Raw genomic sequence first — 25,362 nt, 5'->3', positions numbered from 1 at the left:
TGAGGGTATCTACCCTTCTAGCTGTGAGGCGACAGCACTACCAACTGTGCCACCATGCCCCATCTTTACAGTTATTGCACCCATTTGAAAATAATCGCACTCCTGTAGAATACGGATTTCAGAAGATATTTAAAAAAAAATGTCTTGAGCAGCAGTTGAGGCAATCAATCAATGCTAGTTATTGCAACCTATGAAAGGTCGATGGCAACGGTCATCATGCAGTGGAAATGCCGGTGATGACGACGTGCCTGCTTGGGATGATATTTATCTTTCTCACCGTTTAGATGATGGAGGCTTCGCTGTACGATAAAATCATGGACCAGCAGAGACTCGAGCCTGAGTTCTTCAGAGTGGGTTTCTACGGCAAGAAGTTCCCCTTCTTCCTGAGGGTAAGAATGACTGTTTATCACCGTTTCTCAACCAGTGGGCTAAGTGAGGCTGTTACGGTGAGGATATTACGAGTGGGCCCCCAAAGAATTGGCAAAAAACACTACGCCTTTGATGATAATATAAAATTAATATAAAGAATTTTAATCTGCAAAAAAAAAAGCTTTTGAATTGTATTATATGTTATAATACATACATACAATACAATACATGACATCATGTAGGCAACAAGGTACACATAGATATAACACTAAACAAAAGACAAAAAATAAAATAAAAACATTACAATAAACAGGTGCATATGCCTTCTTCCAATATAAGGTCAGCCTAAAAATAGCAAAAGAAACGAGGACACATATGGAGCATACACACACTAAAGGCTGTATCTCCCAACTTATTAATATAGGTTTTAGGCACCTTCAGCATAACCTTATCTTCAGGTCTGGTACCATTAGTTACAAAGATATGAGTATACCAAAGAATGGAACCAAATTAACCCATCTGTATCTTCACAACGACATCTGGAAGGCCAGCTGTCATCCGCGAGAGGGAGTCTTTCAAGGCAAGTGTCCTTGTTATCAGGATGGTTGGTAATACAGAAGCACAACAACAGTTATCCCCTTGCAGGCAGCTTCGTAATGGCGACGTACTCCTGCTTCTTGTTTAGTCTATTCATTTCCCAGTGTCATATGTTGAAAGTAAGTTTAACCTGAGCTGACCTGGCGCAGTGGGCACAATGCCTTATACACAGCATTATCGATCGGTTGAATCCATACGTAGCCTATGCCTCCATAAATGTCTGCTTTAGCTTCCAGCCTAGTAGTGACAACTTATTCTTTCTTTCATTTCTTCACAATCAGACAATATCTCAAGGACAAACTTGTATAGCTCTACGTAGCTCATACTTCCAATTGTATCCACTGCGTTCCTTTCCATGGCAGCATTCCCGTTGTCAGAGGAATGTAGGTGTCAGGGGGGGGGGCGTTCTTTCCCCTTCAAAAGCACTTTGTTCCAAAGCCTTAGAGTTACACTGGAATACGAATGCTTCTGATTTTAGTTCTCTCTTTTTTATGGCGTTGATGTTTTCATGGAGCACAGCTTAATGAGCCAGCTGTGACCGCATGAGTCACGCACACACGCACGCACCCACCCACCCACACACTTGATGGCTTGGCTCCTGTTGCTAATACTTCAGTGACACTAAAGTTTGATGGCATGGGGGCCACAGTAGCGCGGAGTGGCCACTAGGTGTCAGACTAACCCCACGGCAGTGCCGTCTCCTCCGGCCCTTCCTCCTGTCCCTCTGCAGAAAGTACATTTACTACTGTAAAAGTACCGTACTTAAGTACAATGTTGAGGTGTTTTTACTTTACTCGAGTATCTCCAATTTCCAGTGCAAATGAGGCAAATATTGTACTTTTGGCCCCATACACTTCAGCCCCATATACATTTAGAGCATTTGAAAATATGATGCGATGCATTGTGTGCTTGTAGATCTGCCATTTTCTAAATATTTGTATACATTTGAAAACTTGAAATGGGACATTCTGCATAGCGAGCACTATATACTTTTGGCACTTTGAGTACATTTTGATGCCAATACGTTGGTACTCTCGCATTCGCATCTTGAATTCGGGGACTTTTACTCGTAACGGAAGTATTTCTACATTGCATTATTGATACTCTTTTTACAATAATTGAGTGCTCTTTTCCCCCACCACCACCACCGCCGCCGCGCAGAACAAGGAGTTTGTGTGCCGCGGCCACGACTACGAGAGGCTGGAGGCCTTCCAGCAGAGGATGCTTAACGAGTTCCCCCACGCCATCGCAATGCAGCACGTCAACCAGCCGGACCAGACCATCTACCAGGCGGAGGCCCAGTGTATCCTTACCACCATGTGTGTGTGTGTGTGTGTGTGTGTGTGTGAGAGAGAGAGAGAGAGACAGCGTGGCACTATAAGCCATGTGCTGTGAGCTTGTATACTGTACATCTGCTATTTTCGAAGAGCCAATGCTAAATTATAAAATGACACAGATGCTTTCACGGGTTTTAATGTGCTTAGAGTGATATATATGGACAGATCGGCATACAGGCAGACAGACGGATAGATTGGCTGGCTGACGGACGGACGGACAGACAGATAGACAACAATAGACACAAGTGCACGTGCAATTATAGAGGAAGTAAGCAATTAGGAGCACATGCATGCAATGTAATGGATAAGCATTTAACACAGCTAGCTTCCTGTGCATCTTCAGTCAGTCAGTCAGTCCCCGTCCCGTCCCCCCCCCCAGCCACACACGCATGGCTACACTTGCTCCCAGTCAGATAATGAGCTGTACCGTGAATACACATGCTCCTTATAGAATGTATGGAGATTTTGAAAGTATCTGTTCAATATTCAGCCGCACATCTCTCTAAGACCAGGAGTTCATCTCAATAATTCACTCCAACGGAGAGAACAGGACAGCTGCTGCTGCTGCTAGACAGACAGAGAGTGGAATATATATAGAGTGAGATGTTACAAAATGGAACGAGAGAGAGAGAGAGAGAGAGAGAGAGAAACAGACTGAAGCCTGTGGTTTGTCGTACAACGGTGTCTTCTGCCAAAAATAGCAGCTCTGCAAGCTCACAATGCCTTTCGTCCGCAACGCGTTGTGAACTTGTAGATCTGCTGTAGGCCTATTCAGTGCCCAGTGCACTGTCCTATGACAAAACTGTAAGTTAGGCAGAGAGAGAGAGAGAGTTGTGCTTTAGGCCTACCATTTTGTACATTGCGTGTATAGGCTGTTATTCATATAGATTGATGATAAAATGTACACTGGGCGTGTGTGCAGCTTTGTCCGTCGGTCCATCAGTGTGTGTGTATACACAGTACATACAAATGTACTTTTGCATTTTATATGTCTGTATGTTAACCCATTCTGAACGGGAACCCATTTTGGTGTTAGCATCATGTTATGCTTTAGCTATTGAAAAATAGCAGATCTACAAGCTCATATCGCGCCACCGAGTGGCGCGCTACGAGCTTGTAGGTCTGCTATTTTTAGAAAAATCGAAGAACGACTGACATTTTTAGAATCTGATCTCAGGTCAGAATGGGTTAATCAGACCAGTGTGTGTCCAGTGGAAACCTCGTATGAATCTGATCTCAGGTCAGAATGGGTTAAAATGTATACGCGTGTGTGTGGGTCTGTTTTAGTAACACGTGCACGTATATGGCTGTGTTTGTGGCTATACAAGCTTGTGTGCATTGTGTGCACGCCGGCATTCTGGAGCAGCATAACTCAGAGTGCTGTTGGAATCGACAGCTATAAGTCTAACTGTGTTAGCATAGGGCTGCGCTATCCGCCAGTATCGTTAATCAATAGCGCCACTCCCATGAGGCCCGCTACTGTACCCCGCCACAGATGCTCATGCATATTAATGGATCATGTCAGCTGTCTTCATCCATATTCCAGTGGCGAAGGGCATTGCTTTGGCCAGGTTTGCCTATGGTTAAAGGTGCGTGTGTGCGTGTGGGCGTGTGTGTGTGTGTGTGTGTGTGTGTGTGTGTGTGTGTCTGTGTGTGTGTGTGTGTGCGCGCTACCCTTGTGGGGATGTTGTTCTGGTTTACATGTTAAAAAGCTGCTAAATGGCTGCTTGTGTGCATTGCATAGGTTTTCAGGGGGTTTTTTTTACTACAAACTGTGCAAAGTCGGCAGCCGTGCGGCAGCGCGCCGCGTCCTGTTGGCGCTTATGGGCGGCACTTTCACGGCACGCACGTCGATTCCGTGCTGCTATGCTGTGTTGCCAGGGCCTGTGTTGCCCTTCATGCTTTGTTGACTGCGGAGACTGCAGAAAATGGCAAATATACAAGCTCGACACACTCGCAACGCATAGTTGCACCGCGTTCTTTACAGATCAGTTTGTATCATTGTTGTGTTGCAGCGGCTGTAGCAGAGGAAGCATGACAGTGGGGTAACACCGAGAACGGTGGGCGGGGGGGGGGGGTGAGGTTTCACATTTTCCCATGTAATGGGGGCATTTTAATGGACTAATACATTCATTATTCATTGATAATTTTTCAAATGGGACAAAAAAGGGCTTCGTTAAGATCTCCATAATATTATGGTCAAGGCCTGTGTGAAAAGTGAGAGCGATTGGTGCAGCCAGTGAGGAGCGCAACTACAGTGTTTCAGACAGACATTTCAGACAGTGAGTGAATTATAGTTAGATTGGATTAGATTTGGCCGCTGACCCCCATCTGAAAATATGCTGTTCCGGGGACTCCCCGAATGCAAATATTTGAGTTATTCAAAGATTCGCGCACACATTTTCACGATAAAAATAACAGCAGATCTACGAGCTCGTATAGCACGGCACTCTGTGCCGTGATATGAGCTCTGCTATTTAGTCATTTAATTTATTAATTTAAAGCTCCATCTGATTGGAATGACCTATCAAGTCCACATGTATGTAAAGAATCAATCTTCATACACCTTCTAACCTTCTCATGCTTCTAATTAACGTATACTCTTCTTGGCAGTTGTCTTTGTCTTTCTATAAACATAACGTACTGACTGATCTGCATGTAACTTCATATCATGTGTTCCCTGCTTGTTCGATGCTGCTGTTTATTATGACCACATGTGCACGCTGGTATTGCTTGTTGTATTTTGCTTAGTAACATGGTTTTATAGTGCAATGGGTATATGTTCTCCATATATGAACTCTGCTACAGTGTTGAAACACTAGTGGGGTGGGAGCGGCTATCTTTGGGAGAGCCTTTGTTTTGTTTTGTCCTGTCTGTACTGTATGTATGGTTATACGGTTACACTATCTGTGGTGAGGACCCCCTCTAAAGTGGCTTATCCTTTCACTAAAGGTATATATTTATCAATAGCTAAAGTGTAACGTACTGTAATGCTTAAAGTGTGTAGTGAAATGAAAAATAGGTTTTTCACACGTTTAGACCATATCCGTGGTCATCATTCATAATGGGCATATACGGTACCTAACAAATTCTCATTTGTGTGTGTTTATCAAAAGTCCATACAAAAAAAAATGTAATTACCTCCCGGCTTGAAACGAAAACGTGCTGCGTGACGGCGTGTAGAGCCACACGTCGATAAAAGCCAATACACATGAAGCTCACCCGTTTGATTCCCATTGCTGCACGTTCTCCAAACACAGCTGCTACTGATTGCAGAAATCCTCCCGTTTTTTAAATCCAATTCAAGATGACATCCAGACAGTGTAGTTTCTCGTTTTCAACTTAACCCATTCTGAACGGGAACCCATTTTGGTGTTGGCATCATGTTATGCTTTAGCTATTGAAAAATAGCAGACCTACAAGCTCGTAGCGCGCCACCGAGTGGCGCGCTACGAGCTTGTAGGTCTGCTATTTTTGAAAAATCGAATCGAATCGAACGACTGACATTTTTAGAATCTGATCTCAGGTCAGAATGGGTTAATCAGACCAGCGTGTGTCCAGTGGAAACCTCGTATGAATCTGATCTCAGGTCAGAATGGGTTAATCATCGCGCTAAAATATGTATATAGGCTGTGTACAGGTTAGGAAAAAAAATCCCCTGGCTTTTCTGCCGTCTCTCTGTCACTTTGTAAACAAACCACTCTGCATACGCGTGGACCTACTGTATGTCCCCATAGCGGGATGCAACGCTCTGATTGGTTCAGAAACTTAGATCCATGCCGTCTCTACTTCAAAATAAAATGCCCCAAAAAAGCCATTTCACTACACAAGAAAAGTGCGTGCGTGTAGGAGGCAACAATGTCGTCTCCAGCTTGAAGAGGTGTGAACGAGTGGTGCGGGGGAGAAAGGGGGAGAGCGGTCGATTGGGCCGGAATATCTCAGACTGAGTAGGAGTGAATTTTTTTTCAGACTTGCTAGTGTTAAAACACCAAAAGGGGTGTCCCTTCCTGAATTGGGTTAAAAGGGAAGGAAATACGAAAAAAAGCTGGCAGTGGGATGGTAATTCAAGACTATATGAGCTGGCAGTGAATGTGTTTTAATACGTTTCACTTTGACTAAACCAGGCCGCTCGTGGCCAGGCTGTCATGAGTCATGACCGGAGGTGCACCACACAGCGTGAGCGGACATACAAACGGATTAACCGTGTACCGTAGACGTGTATCATGCGCATATTGTGCATGCTGTACAGTGTAGGGCCTATACTGTACATGTGTGTGTTCTCCATATACAGTATACGTGCGGTGCATGTGCTATACGTGCCCGACATGCCAGTGTTTTCAAGGTTGGAGAACCATATGGTCGCTTCTACGTTCGCTATCAAGGTGTGATAACCCATTCTGACCTGAGATCAGATTCATACGAGGTTTCCACTGGACACACACTGGTCTGATGAACCCATTCTGACCTGAGATCAGATTCTAAAAATGTCAGTCGCTCTTCGATTTTTCAAAAATAGCAGATCTACAAGCTCGTAGCGCGCCACTCGGTGGCGCGCTATGAGCTTGTAGATCTGCTATTTTTCAATAGCTAAAGCACAACATGATGCTAACACCAAAATGGGTTCCCGTTCAGAATGGGATAATCAACGTGGCAGGACTGCAGGTGGGTGGGTGTTTTGCGGGCGTGCGAGAGACGTACATGCCGATGCGTGAACAATGTGTGAGTAAGATGTGTGAATAAGGCGTGTGTCTGTGTGTGTGTGTGTGTGTGTGCACAGTATAGCCATATGGGTTTGCTGAGTGTATATTGATGTTAGTGTGCTGTGCGTGTCGGACAATAAAGATACAGGAGCGCTATAACGTGAACGAGAGAGACAGGCGGAGACACCGTCCATACCGTGTCTCGCAGGGTCCACATCGATCTAGGGCTGCAGCTATTGATTGTTCTCTTAGCGATTTTCAATCAAATTCTTTGTTATTTACTTATTTATTTATGTATATCGAGGAATAGATTTACCATCTTAAGCGCTGTTTGTGTACTTTGTCACGCAGCTGTCGTGCAAAGACAGTGAGAACGGGCGACTGACAAGCTTGTCGCGATGTGGCATGTTCAGCTATATTCACGATTGTATACAAAAACAACAATTTATATATTTCTTCCGCTTTTCGATAGTGACATGTCCAAAATAGGGATCAATTACAAATCGATTATTGTATATGAAATGATCGATTTATAAGAGGCACTATAGTGCGGTCGTTGTGGCTCTCAGCTAGAAGGCCCATGCAGGGGATGCCATGTTTTCTCCTCTGCGTCGTCAGTGCCCATACCCTATATAGGTGCCAGGCGGTGGTTGGCGAAAGGGCCTTTCTGTGTGGAGTTTGCATGTTCTCCCCGTGTTCCCTATAGGGTATAGGTACCCTCACAAAAAGATGGCGCCTAATGGGTTACGTCCTTTTTCTTTTCTTCTTTTTTTTTAGTGGTGCAACCACTCCTACAACCAGCAATGTCCGTGTACACCTACAGTATGTATGTATGTGTCATACTACCCATGTGGTCATGAGCATGAGTATATGACTATAGGGTACCAGTAGGGGGCGCCAGAAACAGAGAGGGATAGTGCTGCAATGTTGCCTGCTAATGAGAGAGAGAGAGAGAGAGAGGGAGAGAGAGAGGGGGGCTGCACCACTCAGTTCACACGGGTGTGATTTTTTTTATAATCACTGAGTTTGATTAACTGTTGCGCCTCTAGTCCCGCCCCCCTCCCTCTCTCCTAAAGTCTCCCTGTCTCACCCACTCTTGTCACCCACTCTGGTGTGTTTTGTCCTTGACGCCGCCGCCCCATCCCAGACCTCCAGATCTACGCCGTGAGTCCCATCCCGGAGAGCCAGGACGTGCTGCAGCGGGACGGCGTGCCCGACAACATCAAGAGCTTCTACAAGTTCAACCACATCTGGAGGTTCCGCTACGACCGGCCCTTCCACAAGGGCACCAAGGACAAGGAGAACGAGTTCAAGGTGAGCAAAGGAAGAGCAAAGCTGCAGGGAACCCATTCCGTTAAAAAAAAAAAAAAAAAAAACATTTTCCGGGGGCAACGATTGCGCCAGTCGGTAGCATTGTTGCCTCACAGCTAACTGTAGAAGGTCCTTGGTTTGATTCCCACTGGGGACGCGCGCTGGGGGTGCGTGTTCTCTCCTCCACGTCATCAGTGCCCATACCCTAGGTGGGGTTTGCGAAAGGGCCTTTCTGTGTTCTCCCCGTGTCCCTCACAAAACACGTGCAGTAATCCTGGTCTCTCTGCTATTTTTGAAAAATCGAAGAACGACTGACACAGAAACATAGCTTTTTCAGAAAACTGTCAGGATGTAGAAGACATTTTTAGAATCTGATCACAGGTCAAAATGGGTTATTTTAGCCCCTTGCGGTAGTACCAGGCCTTCATTTTTGTGAAAAACAGGAACTCAGGGTTGGCTCATCTCCTCTCTTAGTCCACGTCATCCTGGTTGCTTCCTTGTTTATTGGTAACACGCAGTAGTGCTGCTGACAGGGATATAGTGGAAGATGAAGGGACAGACAGACAGACAGACAGATGGACGTATGCAGATTAGAACTGCAATCTTGACGATTCTATCAGTTACTCAGAATAATCGGCAAAGCGTGTCTTTTAGTAACCTTTTTTTCATTTCAGTTCAAGACCGAAACTTTGACCCGATTCTTTTCATATCATTACTATATTGCTGATCTTCTGGCTACTTGAGCCTACAAGACATGTGACTCAATGCAGCGACTAATGCCTATCACCTTATTGTCATTCAATCACAGATTCAGAAAATGTAATTGTTTATAATAATTCACATATACAGTAAATCAGATTTAGTCCTCCATAATTTCCTAGGGATTATTGTTACCCTTGTTTGAACACGTCAGCTGGTCACATAAATCAGTCTTTCACACAACCATTCAGTAATTGCAAAATGGATTCCGTGCATCGTCGTCTGCCATGTAAAGTCCAAATAAAAATAAATGAAACAGCGCGGGGTGTTGCGCACGGTGTTAGAACACTCAGCAGAGAACAAAGCAGCCTTATTCGAATTTCTCACCTTGAAACCCAATTTATTCAAATGCAATGAAATGTGTTATGGGCTTCTGAATAGAGCTTATTGAGCACAGAAGCCCCATTATTTATTCTTTATCCCATTCTGACCTGAGATCAGATTCACACGAGGTTTCCACTGGACACACACTGGTCTGATTAACCCATTCTGACCTGAGATCAGATTCTAAAAAATGTCAGTCGTTCTTTGATTTTTCAAAAATAGCAGACCTACAAGCTCGTAGCGCGCCACTCGGTGGCGCGCTACGAGCTTGTAGATCTGCTATTTTTCAATAGCTAAAGCATAACATGATGCTAACACCAAAATGGGTTCCCGGTCAGAATGGGTTATTCATATGGATCCCTGTTGGCTGCCACCAACAAAGTAGCAGAGCTACTCTTCCTGGGGTCCACAACAAACATAACGATACATACGACACAACAAAATAAAAACATACTGTACAGTCTTGCTAAATCCATTGAAGACAATAAAACGCAAGTAAAAAAACGAAGCACAATGCGTATGAGGTAGCCGGTATAGGCTGTTGTGTCGTTCCCCCCCGTTGTGTCGTTTTTACAGCACACTTGTAATATCGGTGTTCTTGTATCTCTTATGTGAGACATGAATACATGATTACATGAACACAGCTGCAATGTTGGTTTGGTTTGTCCACGAGAGGGCGCTGAAAACACAGAATGGGGCTCTGTTATGCACGCTACCATGGTTCCATCTGCGGGTTTGAGTGAATGGTGCGCTGTGACTGGCCAGTCACTGTGATTGACAGCCTACACCTAAACCTAACCCTAACCTTAACCTCAGTAAAACTATACCTATACCTAACCCTAACCTCAGTAAAACTATATACCTGAACCTAAACCTAACCCTAACCCTAACCTTAAACTCAGTAAAACTATACCTAAACCTAACCTCAGTAAACTATATACCTAAACCTAACCTCAGTACTAACGCAGTGGCTGGGGGGCGTTTCCAAGAACCCGAATCCGCAGATGAAACCATGCAAGCGTTATGCACAACTTCAAGTGATAAATGATTCAGGCGCCATTCTTCCTGTGGTTCTTTAGCTTGTCCTTAACAAGCATAGGGACATTCAGTGTGTGATAATTAGTGTCTACAGCTGTTCAGTAAGCCTTTTTTGTGTGCAAACCTGTATCACACAGTACAGAGCTGTTGCCGTTTGCAGCAGAAGGAGGAGGGCTGTCCTCAACTAAATAGATTCTTAGTCAACTGACAACTCATAGTCATAGGAGACTGTCTACTATAACTATACATTTTTGCTGAAAGTATCAGCAATAATTATATGACCAGCTTATGGTTTTAGAGAGACAGTCGCACTGAGGAAAAGACAAAGAGCAGCAGAGTTAGGCCCTTTCTCAATTATATTTTTAAACCCTATACCCCTCATCCCTTGCCCCTTCTTTTATTTCTTTACTGCACAGCTGCCCCCCTTTGCCAACTTCTAGACTTATGTACTGTTCTTTATGAACTTTTAATATTTTAAACCAATGACCTCTTCCTACAGGAAAGGATTCCATATAAGCCTTCTGGCTTCTTCCCTTCCTTGCATTGTATTTTTGTTACGAGTACTGCGCCCGGGTGCGTTTTAATTAACTAATACATTCATTATTAATCATTAATGTGTCAAATCGAAAAAAGGGCTCTGTTAAGACCTCCATATTCATATGGTCAATGCCTGTGTGAAAAGTGGGAGTGATTGGTGCAGGCAATGATGAGATAACGCGCTGTTTCTGACACACAGACAGACACACACACACACAGACACACACACACACACACACACACACACACACACACACAGACAGACATTGGCTGAATTATATTTTTTATACTACTATTATATTTTTTTGTACTACATAAATAAATAAACCTAAACCTAAAGGTTGGAACTGGAACTGCCAGGCAGGAGGCCAAAGATAAGATGTATATGAAAGAGGACATGAAGTGTTAAAGAAGAGGCGTCAGAGGACAGGGTGAGATGGAGGCAGATGATTCGCTGTGGCGACCCCTGAAGGGAAAAGCCGAAAGGAAAAGAAGAAGAATCAACAAATCTGTTGATCCATCAAACATTGGGTTTGCTGTGTACAAACATGCAGAGGCCCTTTGCGAGCAAAGGTGCAGACATTCGCAAAATGCAATAAATTGGCGTGTCTGAGGTATGAGTTACACCCTCGTAAATAACATAGCGGTGCTTCAGTGAGATTTCCGCTGCTCTGAGCAAATCTCAGCTGTTTCCGGAAGGAGAGCACACAGACGGGGAGGAGAGCACACAGACAGGGAGGAGAGAACACAGACAGGGAGGAGAGCACACAGACAGGGAGGAGAGAACACAGACAGGGAGGAGGAGAGCACACAGACAGGGAGGAGAGAACACAGACAGGGAGGAGAGAACACAGACAGGGAGGAGAGAACACAGACAGGGAGGAGAACACAGACAGGGAGGAGAGAACACAGACAGGGAGGAGAGAACACAGACAGGGAGGAGAGAACACAGACAGGGAGGAGGAGAGAACACAGACAGGGAGGAGAGAACACAGACAGGGAGGAGAGCACACAGACAGGGAGGAGGAGAGCACACAGACAGGGAGGAGAGAACACAGACAGGGAGGAGAGAACACAGACAGGGAGGAGAGCACACAGACAGGGAGGAGGAGAGCACACAGACAGGGAGGAGGAGAGCACACAGACAGGGAGGAGGAGAGCACACAGACAGGGAGGAGAGAACACAGACAGGGAGGAGAGAACACAGACAGGGAGGAGAGCACACAGACAGGGAGGAGAGCACACAGACAGGGAGGAGGAGAGCACACAGACAGGGAGGAGAGAACACAGACAGGGAGGAGAGAACACAGACAGGGAGGAGAGCACACAGACAGGGAGGAGAGCACACAGACAGGGAGGAGGAGAGCACACAGACAGGGAGGAGGAGAGCACACAGACAGGGAGGAGGAGAGAACACAGACAGGGAGGAGAGAACACAGACAGGGAGGAGAGAACACAGACAGGGAGGAGAGCACACAGACAGGGAGGAGAGAACACAGACAGGGAGGAGGAGAGCACACAGACAGGGAGGAGGAGAGCACACAGACAGGGAGGAGAGCACACAGACAGGGAGGAGAGAACACAGACAGGGAGGAGAGAACACAGACAGGGAGGAGAGAACACAGACAGGGAGGAGAGAACACAGACAGGGAGGAGAGAACACAGACAGGGAGGAGGAGAGCACACAGACAGGGAGGAGAGAACACAGACAGGGAGGAGAGAACACAGACAGGGAGGAGAGAACACAGACAGGGAGGAGAGCACACAGACGGGTAGAGAGCACACAGACAGGGAGGAGGAGAGCACACAGACAGGGAGGAGAGCACACAGACAGGGAGGAGAACACACAGACAGGGAGGAGGAGAGCACACAGACAGGGAGGAGAGAACACAGACAGGGAGGAGGGCACACAGACAGGGAGGAGGAGAGCACACAGACAGGGAGGAGAAGTACGGACTACGGAGACACTGTGCTTTTTCTCTGGCAGCTTCTTTGTGAATGATTCATGCATTTTAGGTAAGAAATAGGCCATGTAGTCCTTCATTTATTTCACACTATACAACTAGTTTAAAACGTTGTTTGTGTTTGCTACTTCCATGCATACATATTGTAACGGTTTGACTTGATGTTACTGTTCGGGGTGCCAGTTAGACAAATGCCTAACACAATTTAGTCCAGTTTGGGCAAGAAAAAAAAAGATAAATATAGCAGTAACCACTAACCACATTAACCTGTAAACCACAATGATTGAGAGTGATTGGTTACCCACAAAAGTGTGGACAGAACAGTGGTGTGTGTGTGTGGTTGAGTGCGTGTGCGAGGGTGCCATAGCCGATCGCTCCAAATGATGTCCTTTTCTGAAGTGTCGAGTGTGTACGCCTAGTTTACGCCTACTTAAGAGCACAGCTCACCACACACAGCAAAGTTGTACCTTAACTGTTTTCTCCACATTGCTTTTGGCTGGTTCCACCTCCTTCAGCGCTCCCTCCTCTCCGTAGACAAGACATTGAACATTACTGTATTCTCTGAATGCGGCAGTGAATAATGGCGCTGCCGGCGTGAATTCGGAGTAATGTTGATTTCACAGTGGGTGCTGGATATTGAAAGCTCTAGAGACTACCGGCAGAAGTCAAAGGTTATATCTACGGTTTGCAAGAAATGTGGATGGAAAGAACATCCTAAAAACTCCTAATCAACTAACAAAATATTGGTGGAATAAGGCTTGCAGCGTATGCCCAAAGGAAGTCAACCTTTTTTCTTTCCAACTGTGACAGGTCGATAAGAACAAGCTCCACGCCATTGCAGAGCAAAACAAACGGTGGCCTTGCCAAAGTTCGTTTCGGCAGTTCTTGTACCTCCAAGTTTTCTTTCTTCTTAACCCATTCTGACCTGAGATCAGATTCATATGAGGTTTCCACCTGGACACACACTGGTCTGATGAACCCATTCTGACCTGAGATCAGATTCTAAAAATGTCAGTCATTCTTCGATTTTTCAAAAATAGCAGACCTACAAGCTCGTAGCGCGCCACTCGGTGGCGCGCTATGAGCTTGTAGATCTGCTATTTTTTCAATAGCTAAAGCATAACATGATGCTAACACCAAAACGGGTTCCCGGTCAGAATGGGTTAAATTGCCTAACATCACCGCAGAGACACCAAATGCGAGCGTCGTGTTGTGTTTTAATTCTGCTCTCTGCTGGAAACGTGCCAACGTGGTAACAATAAATGTCCGCTGTTGAAGGTTAGGAACTAGTAACTATACAAGAGCGTGGCCATGGTCTTTATTAACGTTCAGAACTCCGAGCGGAGCCGCAGCCGCAAGTATAATACACTTTTGTCCTCGGAAAAAGTTCTACTTCTTTTGGAATGTATACGCTTCAGGCTTATAGAGCACTTGTCAAAGTCTAATGCATTCAGCCTAAACCAACTGAAATATGAAAGCAAGTTTTTAATTGGTATTTAGAATATTATGTTTATGTGCGCGCACGCACACACACACACACACACACACACACAGTGACGCACACGCACACGCGCACACATAAATAAAACACGCTCCCACGCTTAACATGAAGGTCACAGCCTCCGCAGTGGAGTGGGAATCCATATTATGTTAATGGCATGCAGTGGGTTTTCCATGGCTTGCATGCTGTCAGGATGCACTGGTGCTGCCTGACCTTGCGTGTTTGCTGGCATGTTGACGAGCACGCGGGGCGACGGGGCAAGTGGCGGAAGATGGATCGTGATAGGAGACGCGGTAGTTAACCCATTCTGAACGGGAACCCGTTTTGGTGTTAGCATCATGTTATGCTTTAGCTATTGAAAAATAGCAGATCTACGAGCTTGTAGGTCTGCTATTTTTGAAAAATCGAAGAACGACTGACATTTTTAGAATCTGATCTCAGGTCAGAATGGGTTATAATCAGACCAGTGTGTGTCCAGTGGAAACCTCGTATGAATCTGATCTCAGGTCAGAATGGGTTAATGTATGCACATATGTTATACATACCGACGTGGGGTGTCTGCATGTTGGTATATGCACATTTTGTTTCATGTACGTATAGCGGTGTATTGATGTGTGTGTGTGTGTGTGTGTGTGTGTGTGTGTGTGTGTGTGTGTGTGTGTGTTCTGCAGAGTCTTTGGGTGGAGAGGACCACCCTCACGCTAGTCCAGAGTCTACCAGGGATCTCTCGTTGGTTTGAAGTGGAGAAGAGAGAGCTGGTGAGTGACTCCTACCACACACACACACACACACACACACACACACACACACACACACACACACACACACACACACACACACACACACACACACACACACACACACAAACACACACACACACACCTTTTCACTTTTCTCGTGCAATCCGATTCGTGGCCCGCAAGGTGGGTTCCCCAAATAGCTGGCAAAACACTAACACTAATGATAAAAAGTCATACCAATGAATACGAATTTAAAGTAATTTAATTTAAAGTTCCATTGATCCAAGGTGGAGCGGAATCCATGGATTGATCATTAGCCCACCTATCTGACCACTTAACACGGCAGCCATTCGTTCAGATGGGTGGGCGCATGCATGCATGCTTCCAAGATCTTCCTTTAAAGGTTGAGAGACCCTGCTTTCATCTGATGGTTGCAAGAGATAAACCACTGGCATCAGCATTCTGCTGCAATGTAGACTTTGGCTCGCCATATAGAAGTCCTTCATGTGGGTGAATTTGAGCTGTTCATTTTATTCTCGTCCAGAGAGTTTGACCAGTTCAGCAGGACAAAATGGCTACTGGCATTCTTAGGCACGCGCTGAAAACCTTTTTTTATTTATTTATTATTCTACACTGGGCTGCTTCTGCAGAATCCTATATTTCTCAAGGAGGCTCCAGTACCAACTATGCATTGATGTATTACTTCTTTTTTTTTTTTTTACAGTGACGTTAATCTAGTCCATTAGTTTGGAGCTTGGGTGAAATTGGATGGTTGGCATGGGTATTGGTATCGGTGCATGAGTACTGAGACGGAGTTTATTCCAATAGGATATACCTCATTTTTAGTCTAATACTAGCATACTTGATTCACATTTTTATCGTTCGTAGATTCCCTGCACTGCATTATTCAGCACTCTGCATGGCTTTGAGTGGCCGAAGCGCTCATTCAAATCATTTCAGTGTAGGGAATCGAAATGCTATTTCCTTTTTTTATTTTTTTGTCCAGTGTCTGTCATAACACCGTGTCTCTCTCTGATGATCTAAGCATGTTATTCTTCAACGCATCGCACCTGGCAAGGTGTGAAATAGTGGATCTAGTAGAATAGTGCATCTGTGATCGGCAGTAAAGTAACTATAAGTGCATTTACTTTTACTATACTTTACCATACTACTATACTACAATACTTTATATACTTCTACTCCACCCCATTTCAGAGGCAAATAGTGTACTTTTTTACTCCTCTAGTTCAACTAGAGTCTAGTTGGAACGCTTTAGATATTATTATTTATTTATTATTATTATTAGAAAACATTACGTTCCAGGTGTCTATAGTGACAGGTGCGTGCGTGCGTGCGTGCGTGCGTGCGTGCGTGCGTGCGTGCGTGCGTGCGTGCGTGTGCTAGTGTTAGAAAAGGTATTAATCAAACAAATAAATTATAGTTACCTAATTCCTATGATGCATTTTTCATGAAAAGAAAATGTATACCTGATGACTATAAGAACTTAAAAACAATCCCTAGCAGAGCATTAGTTATTCATACAGTGCTTTTCCCCACACTTCTCTGTTCGTCTGTGTACATACTGATTTGAATGTGTGATTTTGTCTTTGTGTGAGCGAGCGATGTCGGTTCACTTTTGAAGCATAAAACGCATAATTTGTTCGTGTCACTGTCAACTATTCTTTGTCCCCCTCTACACTGAATCACCTTGTCGAAAATAGCCGATGTACTAGTGGCGACATGCTGTCAGCTTGTGGAGCGTCTATTTTCGCCTGAATGTTCACCTACTATGACATGCCTATAGAATCGGGTAATGTGCAAACTGCATTAATTGTGATCCGGTTGTCGTCCTCTCCTGACCACGACTTCTCCGTTTGTTTCGTCTGTGCGGCAGGTGGAGGTGAGTCCGCTGGAGAACGCCATCGAGGTGATCGAGAACAAGAACCTGCAGCTGAGGACCCTCATCACGCAGTGCCAGAACAGACAGATGCAGAACATCAATCCCCTCACCATGTGCCTCAACGGAGTCATCGACGCCGCGGTCAACGGAGGACTGGCCCGTTACCAGGAGGTAGGTGATGCGTGGATAATAATAACGAATTGCATTTTTACGGCGCTTTTTCCAGGTGCTCAAAGCGCTTTACAGCGGTCCGTTCATTCAGACATTCAGGGAGGTGAAGCGGCGAACAGTCGACGCCAGCGTCCTCACTTCCCACATTCACACACCGATGGTGGCGAGCTCACACCGACCGACTCATTGGAGACAATGTATAGTTCAGTTCAAAGACACTTCGACATGTGGACACAGAGATGCGTGACAGTTTTGAACATAGGAGGTTTCCACCCGACAGATAATTATAATATACCGTGTGTACGGGATAATGTACATGATGTTGTAACATTATAAAATAAACAGGTTATGTACACTACAGTACCTGGATTGATGGATGGGTTCACGGTTGTTTGGATGTGTTCATGCTGTCAGTAACGGGAGGATAATCTTAGAAGGGCTTGTCGATGGATGAAAGGGCGGACTGATGAAGTGAGCAGATGGATGCATCTTTATTTTGAGGTCCACGCCTTTTTTTTTAGGTGATAATTATTCCATGATCCGCAGATGAACAGATGGGAATGCGAGAAGCACAGACATTTCACTTCACCACTCATATGCACACGCAATAATTCAGCGCCTTGCACAGTTTGGCGATTGTATTCGCGTCATGCCCATGAGTACAGCAGAATAACTCAGGAATATTACTGCAACTGAATTGATAAAATATAGGGGTTACCAAGCTTTTCATGCCAAGGGACTGCCTAATATCCATACTGCCAATAGCATATACAATATGTTCGATAGCAGTTAATTTGTGGAAAAAGAACATTGAATGTCAAATTGTCTAGTCCTTGATTATAATATGTGAGGGGCGCCCACTGTGGCTGCCACAGGGAGTTTTGGGGAAATGAAGCATAATTTACTGCTGTAAATAAACATTAAAAGTCCATAGACTTGGCTGTCACATGACGTCTACATGTAGTGCCCTAAACAAACATTGGACTGACGGTTGTCCTATAGAACCGCCCCGCAGTGTCCATATATGGAGCTGTGGCCTGTTCATGACATCACAACACTCCATATTTGGGCATGCCTGACACACGGGTACACAACGGGTATCGCATAGCCGGTTGGGGGCACGGATCACCGACTTCCATCGTTACCGACTTGGTGCTCTACAGCCCGGGCACCGGTCGGTCTATGGTCATTTCAAAAGCCAGGCAATGGAGGGGCTAGCCCCTCAATAATTGATCGACAATGCATTGCGTCTGGCTATTCAACATTCAATACCCCATGTGCCTCGAAATGCAGTTAGGGCCTTTGCAGTGGAGATGGATGGATGGATGGATGGATGGATGGACAGGCAGACAGGGGGAGTGAGGGATGCATTGACGGATGGGAGCGCTTAACCCATTCTGACCGGGAACCCATTTTGGTGTTATAGCATCATGTTCAAGCATCAAAATAGCAGATCTACAAGCTCATAGCGCGCCACCGAGTGGCGCGCTACGAGCTTGTAGGTCTGCTATTTTTGAAAAATCGAAGAACGACTGACATTTTTTTAGAATCTGATCTCAGGTCAGAATGGGTTAATCAGACCAGTGTGTGTGTCCAGTGGAAACCTCGTATGAATCTGATCTCAGGTCAGAATGGGTTAACGGAATCACATGAGGTGACGTGGACGAGCGGGCGATGGATGGAGGTATAGGTGGATGGATGGATGGATGCATGGATTGGAGGAGGTGTGGCGAACTGACGAACGGATTGGACGGATGAGTGAGGGGAAGCGAGATGGGATGAGCGCGAGTGCGTTCCGATAGACAGATAGGCGGGGAACGAGGGATGTGACGGATGAGCAGGCTGGCTGATGCATATAGAGGGATGATGCGTTCGTATATCTCGTGTGACCGCCGCAGCGCAATGAAACTGAACGGTGACACAAATGGATACAGACAGAGGGAGAAATACAGTAAATACTCAATGCACAGATACAGAGAATCCTGTTCCTTTCACTCGGAGGGACGCATGCCGGTCCATTTGTGTGTACACTCAGTGTCAGTGGTGTAAAGTAGCTAAGTACATTTACTTAAGTACTGTACTTAACCCATTTATGCCTGACCTCGAAATTTAAAAAGAATCGTCTAAATCCTATGAGGATTAGTATTACATTTTCAGTACTTTAACTTCTACTCTACTACATTTCGGAGGCAAAATATTGTATTTTTATTCCACTACGATAATTTGACAAGTTAACTTCTAGTTACTTTAGTATATTTTCATTATCATTACAAATCGTGCATTATAACCACTTCAGTCAGTCAGCCCATTTGAAAATAGCCGATCCACAAGCTCACACAATGCACCGCGATGAGACGGATTGTGAGCTTGTGTAGATCTGCTATTTTCAAAAGATTTTGTATACATTTGAAAAAACTCGACATGGGACATTCTGCACATACCGATACTTTTCTACTTTTACTCAAGTGCATTTCGAATTCCGAACTTTTACTTGTAACGGAGTATTTCTACATTGCTATACTTTTACTGAAGTACAACATTTGAGTACTTTTTTTTTTCTCCACCACTGAGCGTACCAGCTCTACCAGCTACTTATTTACATTCTGCTTAACCCATTCTGACCTGAGATCAGATTCATACGAGGTTTCCACTGGACACACACTGGTCTGATGAACCCATTCTGACCTGAGATCAGATTCTAAAAATGTCAGTCGCTCTTCGATTTTTCAAAAATAGCAGACCTACAAGCTCGTAGCGCGCCACTCGGTGGCGCGCTATGAGCTTGTAGATCTGCTATTTTTCAATAGCTAAAGCATAACATAGTGCTAACACCAAAACGGGTTCCCGGCCAGAATGGGTTAATGCCTGGAATTGATGCCTGTTGTCGGGTGGTGACATATCTTGGGTGGTGACATATCCAATGTAGAAATTGAGGTGGAATTGCCCACGGAAACGGAAATCGCACTTGTCAAAACCATGCACCTCAGGACCTGGTCCCATTAGTAATGCATAGGATAATAAACATAAGATGGACTTTATTTTCCTGAAGGAAATGTGTCAAAACAGAGTGCACACACGTGCTAGTACTGTACATACACAGGGAAGACGGCCACCAGCCCATAAATATGATATGAATATTATAAGTTAACCCATTCTGACCTGAGATCAGATTCATACGAGGTTTTCACTGGACACACACTCATGGTCTGATGAACCCATTCTGACCTGAGATCAGATTCTAAAAATGTCAGTCGTTCTTCGATTTTTCAAAAATAGCAGACCTACAAGCTCATAGCGCGCCACTCGGTGGCGCGCTATGAGCTTGTAGATCTGCTATTTTTCAATAGCTAAAGCATAACATGATGCTAACACCAAAACGGGTTCCCGGTCAGAATGGGTTAAGCTACCCAGCAGCACACATAAAGTAATAATATCCCTCCTTTATTAGTCTATGTTAAATCGATGAACACGTTGATTCATTATTACTAATTATAATACAAAAAGTCACAGAAGAGAGGCGCTCTTATACCGCATTCCGGCCAATCACAATTTGCGTCCCCCACCTTCGTCATCAATGTTTGCAATGCATTCATTGTCAACTGCATTTAATGTTTGTGTTAATTGGGACAAATATTTGGGCTACACGCACCAAATGCCGGACATAGGACGGGCTATCACCCCTCAATAATATGATTGTGAAATGGGTCATTCTGCAAAATACAGTAATATACTACTTCTCCGGACTAGTAAAATAGTATTTTAGTAGTGCTTCTATCTGATAACCATGGGGAATCAGGTATAGACATTGTTATGGCCCGAGTTAGACGGGGTTGGTTTTATAGCTGTGGTTCCTCGTGTATGCAATTTCACATTACCATAGAACTTGTCTAAAGTCCAAATTGTCCCTGGCATCACATTTTAATAATATGCTGTGTTCCAAAGCCTGGCAAAGCGGTGTCGAAATTGCTATGATTAAGATCCTCCCGTGATGAAAATCGGTGCGGCTGTGTAGTCGATCAGTGAAAAACAATCCGACACCTGTGTGCCGCAGCCCTGGAGGCAGTGCCACTGGGAGGTGCATAAACACATTGCAGATGAGGATATTACCAAACTGGAGGTGGGTGGAATGGCCCGAGAACTCGCACGCAACGACTGCTCCATATCAGGAATACAGATTTCCTCCTCCCGGACAGTGTGTCGCCTCGCCTGCGCCACCTGTCACTTGTGTATACACGCAGAGCCTGCCAACCTTCGCTTTTCCCTGACAGCTATAGCTTCTGTCAGAGCGGAGGTCTGAGGACCCCTCTGTATCAACACAACACCTGAGTTATACGTATAGTCGCACGCGGGTGTGGTACGCGGGAAATAGCCTATAGTGCTGTGACGCATTGTGAGCGTGTAGATTGGCTATTTTCAGTGCGCATTATATACCAAATATAACTCGGGCGTAACAGTCAAGAGATCTATCTGGCTGTTAAGCAAGTCTCTGTGAAAAGTGTGACGCAGGACTCACGGCGCCCAAAAGCCATGAGTCCTCTTGTCAGAGTCCTCTTGTCAGAAGTCGGGACTCGGGAGTTTGTCCGCCTTATTTCCAGAGCAGCCTTGAGTTGCTCAGAATCATAGACGGCAGAGATTTGCCTCTTCTTCCGAATCTCCCTAGCTGTCGTATTCCTCCTCTCTCTCTCTTGCTCGTTTCTCTGAAGTGACGTAGAAACAGTAGCTATGTACGCTCGAGTTGCTACTCACCCGAGCTGGAAACAGTTTTGCTTTGAAATGTTTGCACAAGCGTGCAAACATGGTGTGCACAAGGCTACACAAATACTGTAGAGTCCTTTTGACTTGGATCATACACATACCGGTACTTTAGGGCCGAGCCACGTCACGGACAGCCATTGTGAACATGAATTTAATTCTTCTTAATGACTCGCCTGGTTAAATCAAGCTTAAATAATGTGACATGATTTACTACTAACCCTATACTGTAAGTGCAGATGCAACAGGAAACCGGTTGTAATTTAATCACTTCCAACCTGGCTTCTCCATTTTGGACAAACCTTTCAAAAATAGCAAAATGTTCAAAAACAGCAAAAACGGCAGAATAAAAGCCTGTAGATCCGATATGATCTAAAAGATTATAGATGGGCACCTTGGTTCACTATTTGTCTTACAACAAAGTACTGTATATAATATAGGGTTGAAGTTGTTAAAAAAGAAAGGAATATTAAGAGATATAGGGCTCTATTTTCGTCCATGCTAAACACATTATCTTACCTTTTTTTTTTAATTTGAAAAACATTTTTGAATAGTTAAAATGGCCAATCTGTATCGACACGCGAGCTTGTAGATTGGCTATTTTAACTATTTCTAAACTGTTTTTCAAAATAGTAAATAAAGGCAAAGTATAGTTAGAGCATATAGTCTCACTTTAGTGCCATGAGGATCAATGAGGGTGGCTCCTGTAATGTGGTGTGGCACGATAGAGATGTGTGAGCCGGTGCTTAACCCATTCTGACCTGAGATCAGATTCATACGAGGTTTCCACTGGACACACACTGGTCTGATGAACCCATTCTGACCTGAGATCAGATTTAAAAAAATGTCAGTCGTTCTTCGATTTTCCAAAAATAGCAGACCTACAAGCTCGTAGCGCGCCACTCGGTGGCGTGCTATGAGCTTGTAGATCTGCTATTTTTCAATAGCTAAAGCATAACATGATGCCGACACCAAAACGGGTTCCCGGTCAGAATGGGTTAACCAATTTAGACCTAAGTTCGATTATACAAATGTCTTCTAAATAAGTTTTCTGAAAAACCCATGTTTCTATGTCAGTCGTTCACAAACATTTTCATGTCAAGGACCCCCCAAACAATAATAATGTAATAGGCCGCCAACCCCCATTTGAAAATATCTTGTTCCAGGACCCCCCCCCTCCCAGTAGCAAAGATTTGAGTTAAAAAAAGATTTCAGGCACATTTTCACGATTTTTCCAAAAATAGCAGACCTACAAGTTCATAGCGCGGCACTCGGTGCCGCGCTATGAGCTTGTAGGTCTGCTATTTTTCAACAGCTAAAAGCATAACATGATGCTTAAAACACCAAAAGGGGTTTCCGCCCAGAATGGGTTAAGAGCGTCTGCTAAATTGTAAATTGTGTTGCATTTTTACTTATATAAAGGTACTGCAGTGATGTGAGTGTGTAACACCGTTTACACCATTAAACGGTGGCTGCCTGTGGCTGGTTGGTTGGTGGAGGCTTGACAGTGCATCAAGTGCATCAAGTGCATCACCACCACCTCCTCCTCCTCAAGAAAATGCCTCTTACCTTCAGCCAACGGTATATATGGACTCTCTGACTCACTCTCAGCGTCGCATAGCAACCACCATCTTCCACTGCAGAGAGAGAGTGTGTGTGTGTGTGTGTGTGTGTGTGTGTGTGTGTGTGTGAAACATACAGTACATGAGAAAGAAAGATGGAGAGAGAGACAGAGAGAGGGAGGTAGTTTTATTAATTGAGTGTGTGTGTCCGTGTGTGTGCATGTCCACCACATGCAGTACAGTGTGTTCTAGAAATAGCCTGTTAACCCATTCTGAACGGGAACCCATTTTGGTGTTAGCATCATGTCATGCTTTAGCTATTGAAAAATAGCAGACCTACAAGCTCGTAGCGCGCCACTCGGTGGCGCGCTATGAGCTTGTAGGTCTGCTATTTTTGAAAAATCGAAGAACGACTGTGACATTTTTAGGATCTGATCTCAGGTCAGAATGGGTTCATCAGACCAGTGTGTGTCCAGTGGAAACCTCGTATGAATCTGATCTCAGGTCAGAATGGGTTAAAAGCTTGGAGAGCTACTCGACAGAACCGCAAAGGTGAGATCCTGGCGTATCGATTCTCCCCGCACTTGACGCAATTCTTTGTTTGAAAAATGACACCGTAAGGAATTATCGTCCAACCTTACATCATTTGTCCGGAGAGGGCCGGCTACACCACAACTCATCTCGGTCGTTAACCCATTTTGTGCGGGGACCCCCTTTCGGTGTTCGCATTATGTTATGCTTTTAGCTATTGAAAAATAGCAGATCTACAAGCTCATAGCGCGCCACCGAGTGGCGCGCTACGAGCTTGTAGGTCTGCTATTTTTTGAAAAATCAAAGAACGACTGACATAGAAACATAGCTTTTTCAAGAAAACTGTCAGGATGTAGAAGACATTTTTAGAATCTGATCTCGGGTCAGAATGGGTTAATTGGCTGAGGATAACGGAGGGTGTGCATGTAGAATATCAGAGGGGCGGCAGCACTGTGGGGCTAGATAGAAACTCCACCGGTGAAACACAGCCGCACCTCGCTCGCACGGGGGAACAAATACAGACCGTACTGGCAGCTCCCAACACTGATCTGTGAGGAAGACCCAAGTCACGCCAAAGAGCCAATCTGAATCTCAAGGCACATTCGAGAACGTCACATGTCCTGCCATTGGCAAGTCAGTATAGATTGTTGAGTACATTGTCAGTGAGAAAGCGGGTGCATTTGCCAAGGTCTTATGTTAAGGTGTTATGTTAATTCTATTCAGATGCCCCTGAATAGATGGAGTTCCTCTGCTGGAAGTGTCGAGCTAATTAACGTCCTATACTGTCGAATATTGGAAACACAGGTGTCTCCAAGGACCACCGACGTATACTTTAGATTCTAATGCCTTTATTCATGTGGGTTTTACTTTTCCACAAACCTGACTTCCATATCACACCCAATAAAACATTTCATATACAGTATTAGCATTGCCTTTACGTGAGGGAAATTGATGGTGAGGGAAAGATATTTTGCTCGACACCCGGTGTCGGCGTCAATACCGACGGCCCCCCCATTCTTCCCCCTTGACAAATTATTGCGGCAGTCGTCGGAATTCCATGAAGAATCGAGCATCGTAAATCTATTAACCCATTCTGAACGGGAACCCATTCTGGTGTTAGCATCATGTTATGCTTTAGCTATTGAAAAATAGCAGATCTACAAGCTCATAGCGCGCCACCGAGTGGCGCGCTACGAGCTTGTAGGTCTGCTATTTTTGAAAAATCGAAGAGCGACTGACATTTTTAGAATCTGATCTCAGGTCAGAATG

General features: G+C 44.8%; 1 protein-coding gene across 1 annotated transcript in view; it reads left to right on the top strand.

The window, feature by feature from the left end:
* Nucleotides 1-25,362, top strand: part of LOC308310606 (dedicator of cytokinesis protein 4-like) — a gene marked incomplete at its 5' end in the record, with an annotated part of 197,731 nt that overhangs the window by 137,342 nt on the left and 35,027 nt on the right. The window contains 5 exon segments of the mRNA XM_080756990.1: nt 285-389; nt 2,128-2,269; nt 8,151-8,317; nt 15,109-15,195; nt 17,072-17,248. Of these exon segments, the coding sequence (XP_080613116.1) occupies nt 285-389; nt 2,128-2,269; nt 8,151-8,317; nt 15,109-15,195; nt 17,072-17,248 (678 nt within the window).

This window comes from Protomyctophum bolini, assembly GCF_963924005.1.
Source record: "Protomyctophum bolini genome assembly, chromosome: 23".
NCBI lineage: Eukaryota > Metazoa > Chordata > Actinopteri > Myctophiformes > Myctophidae > Protomyctophum > Protomyctophum bolini.
Note: the sequence above shows the minus strand (reverse complement) of the source record. Positions and strands in the feature narration are given on the sequence as shown.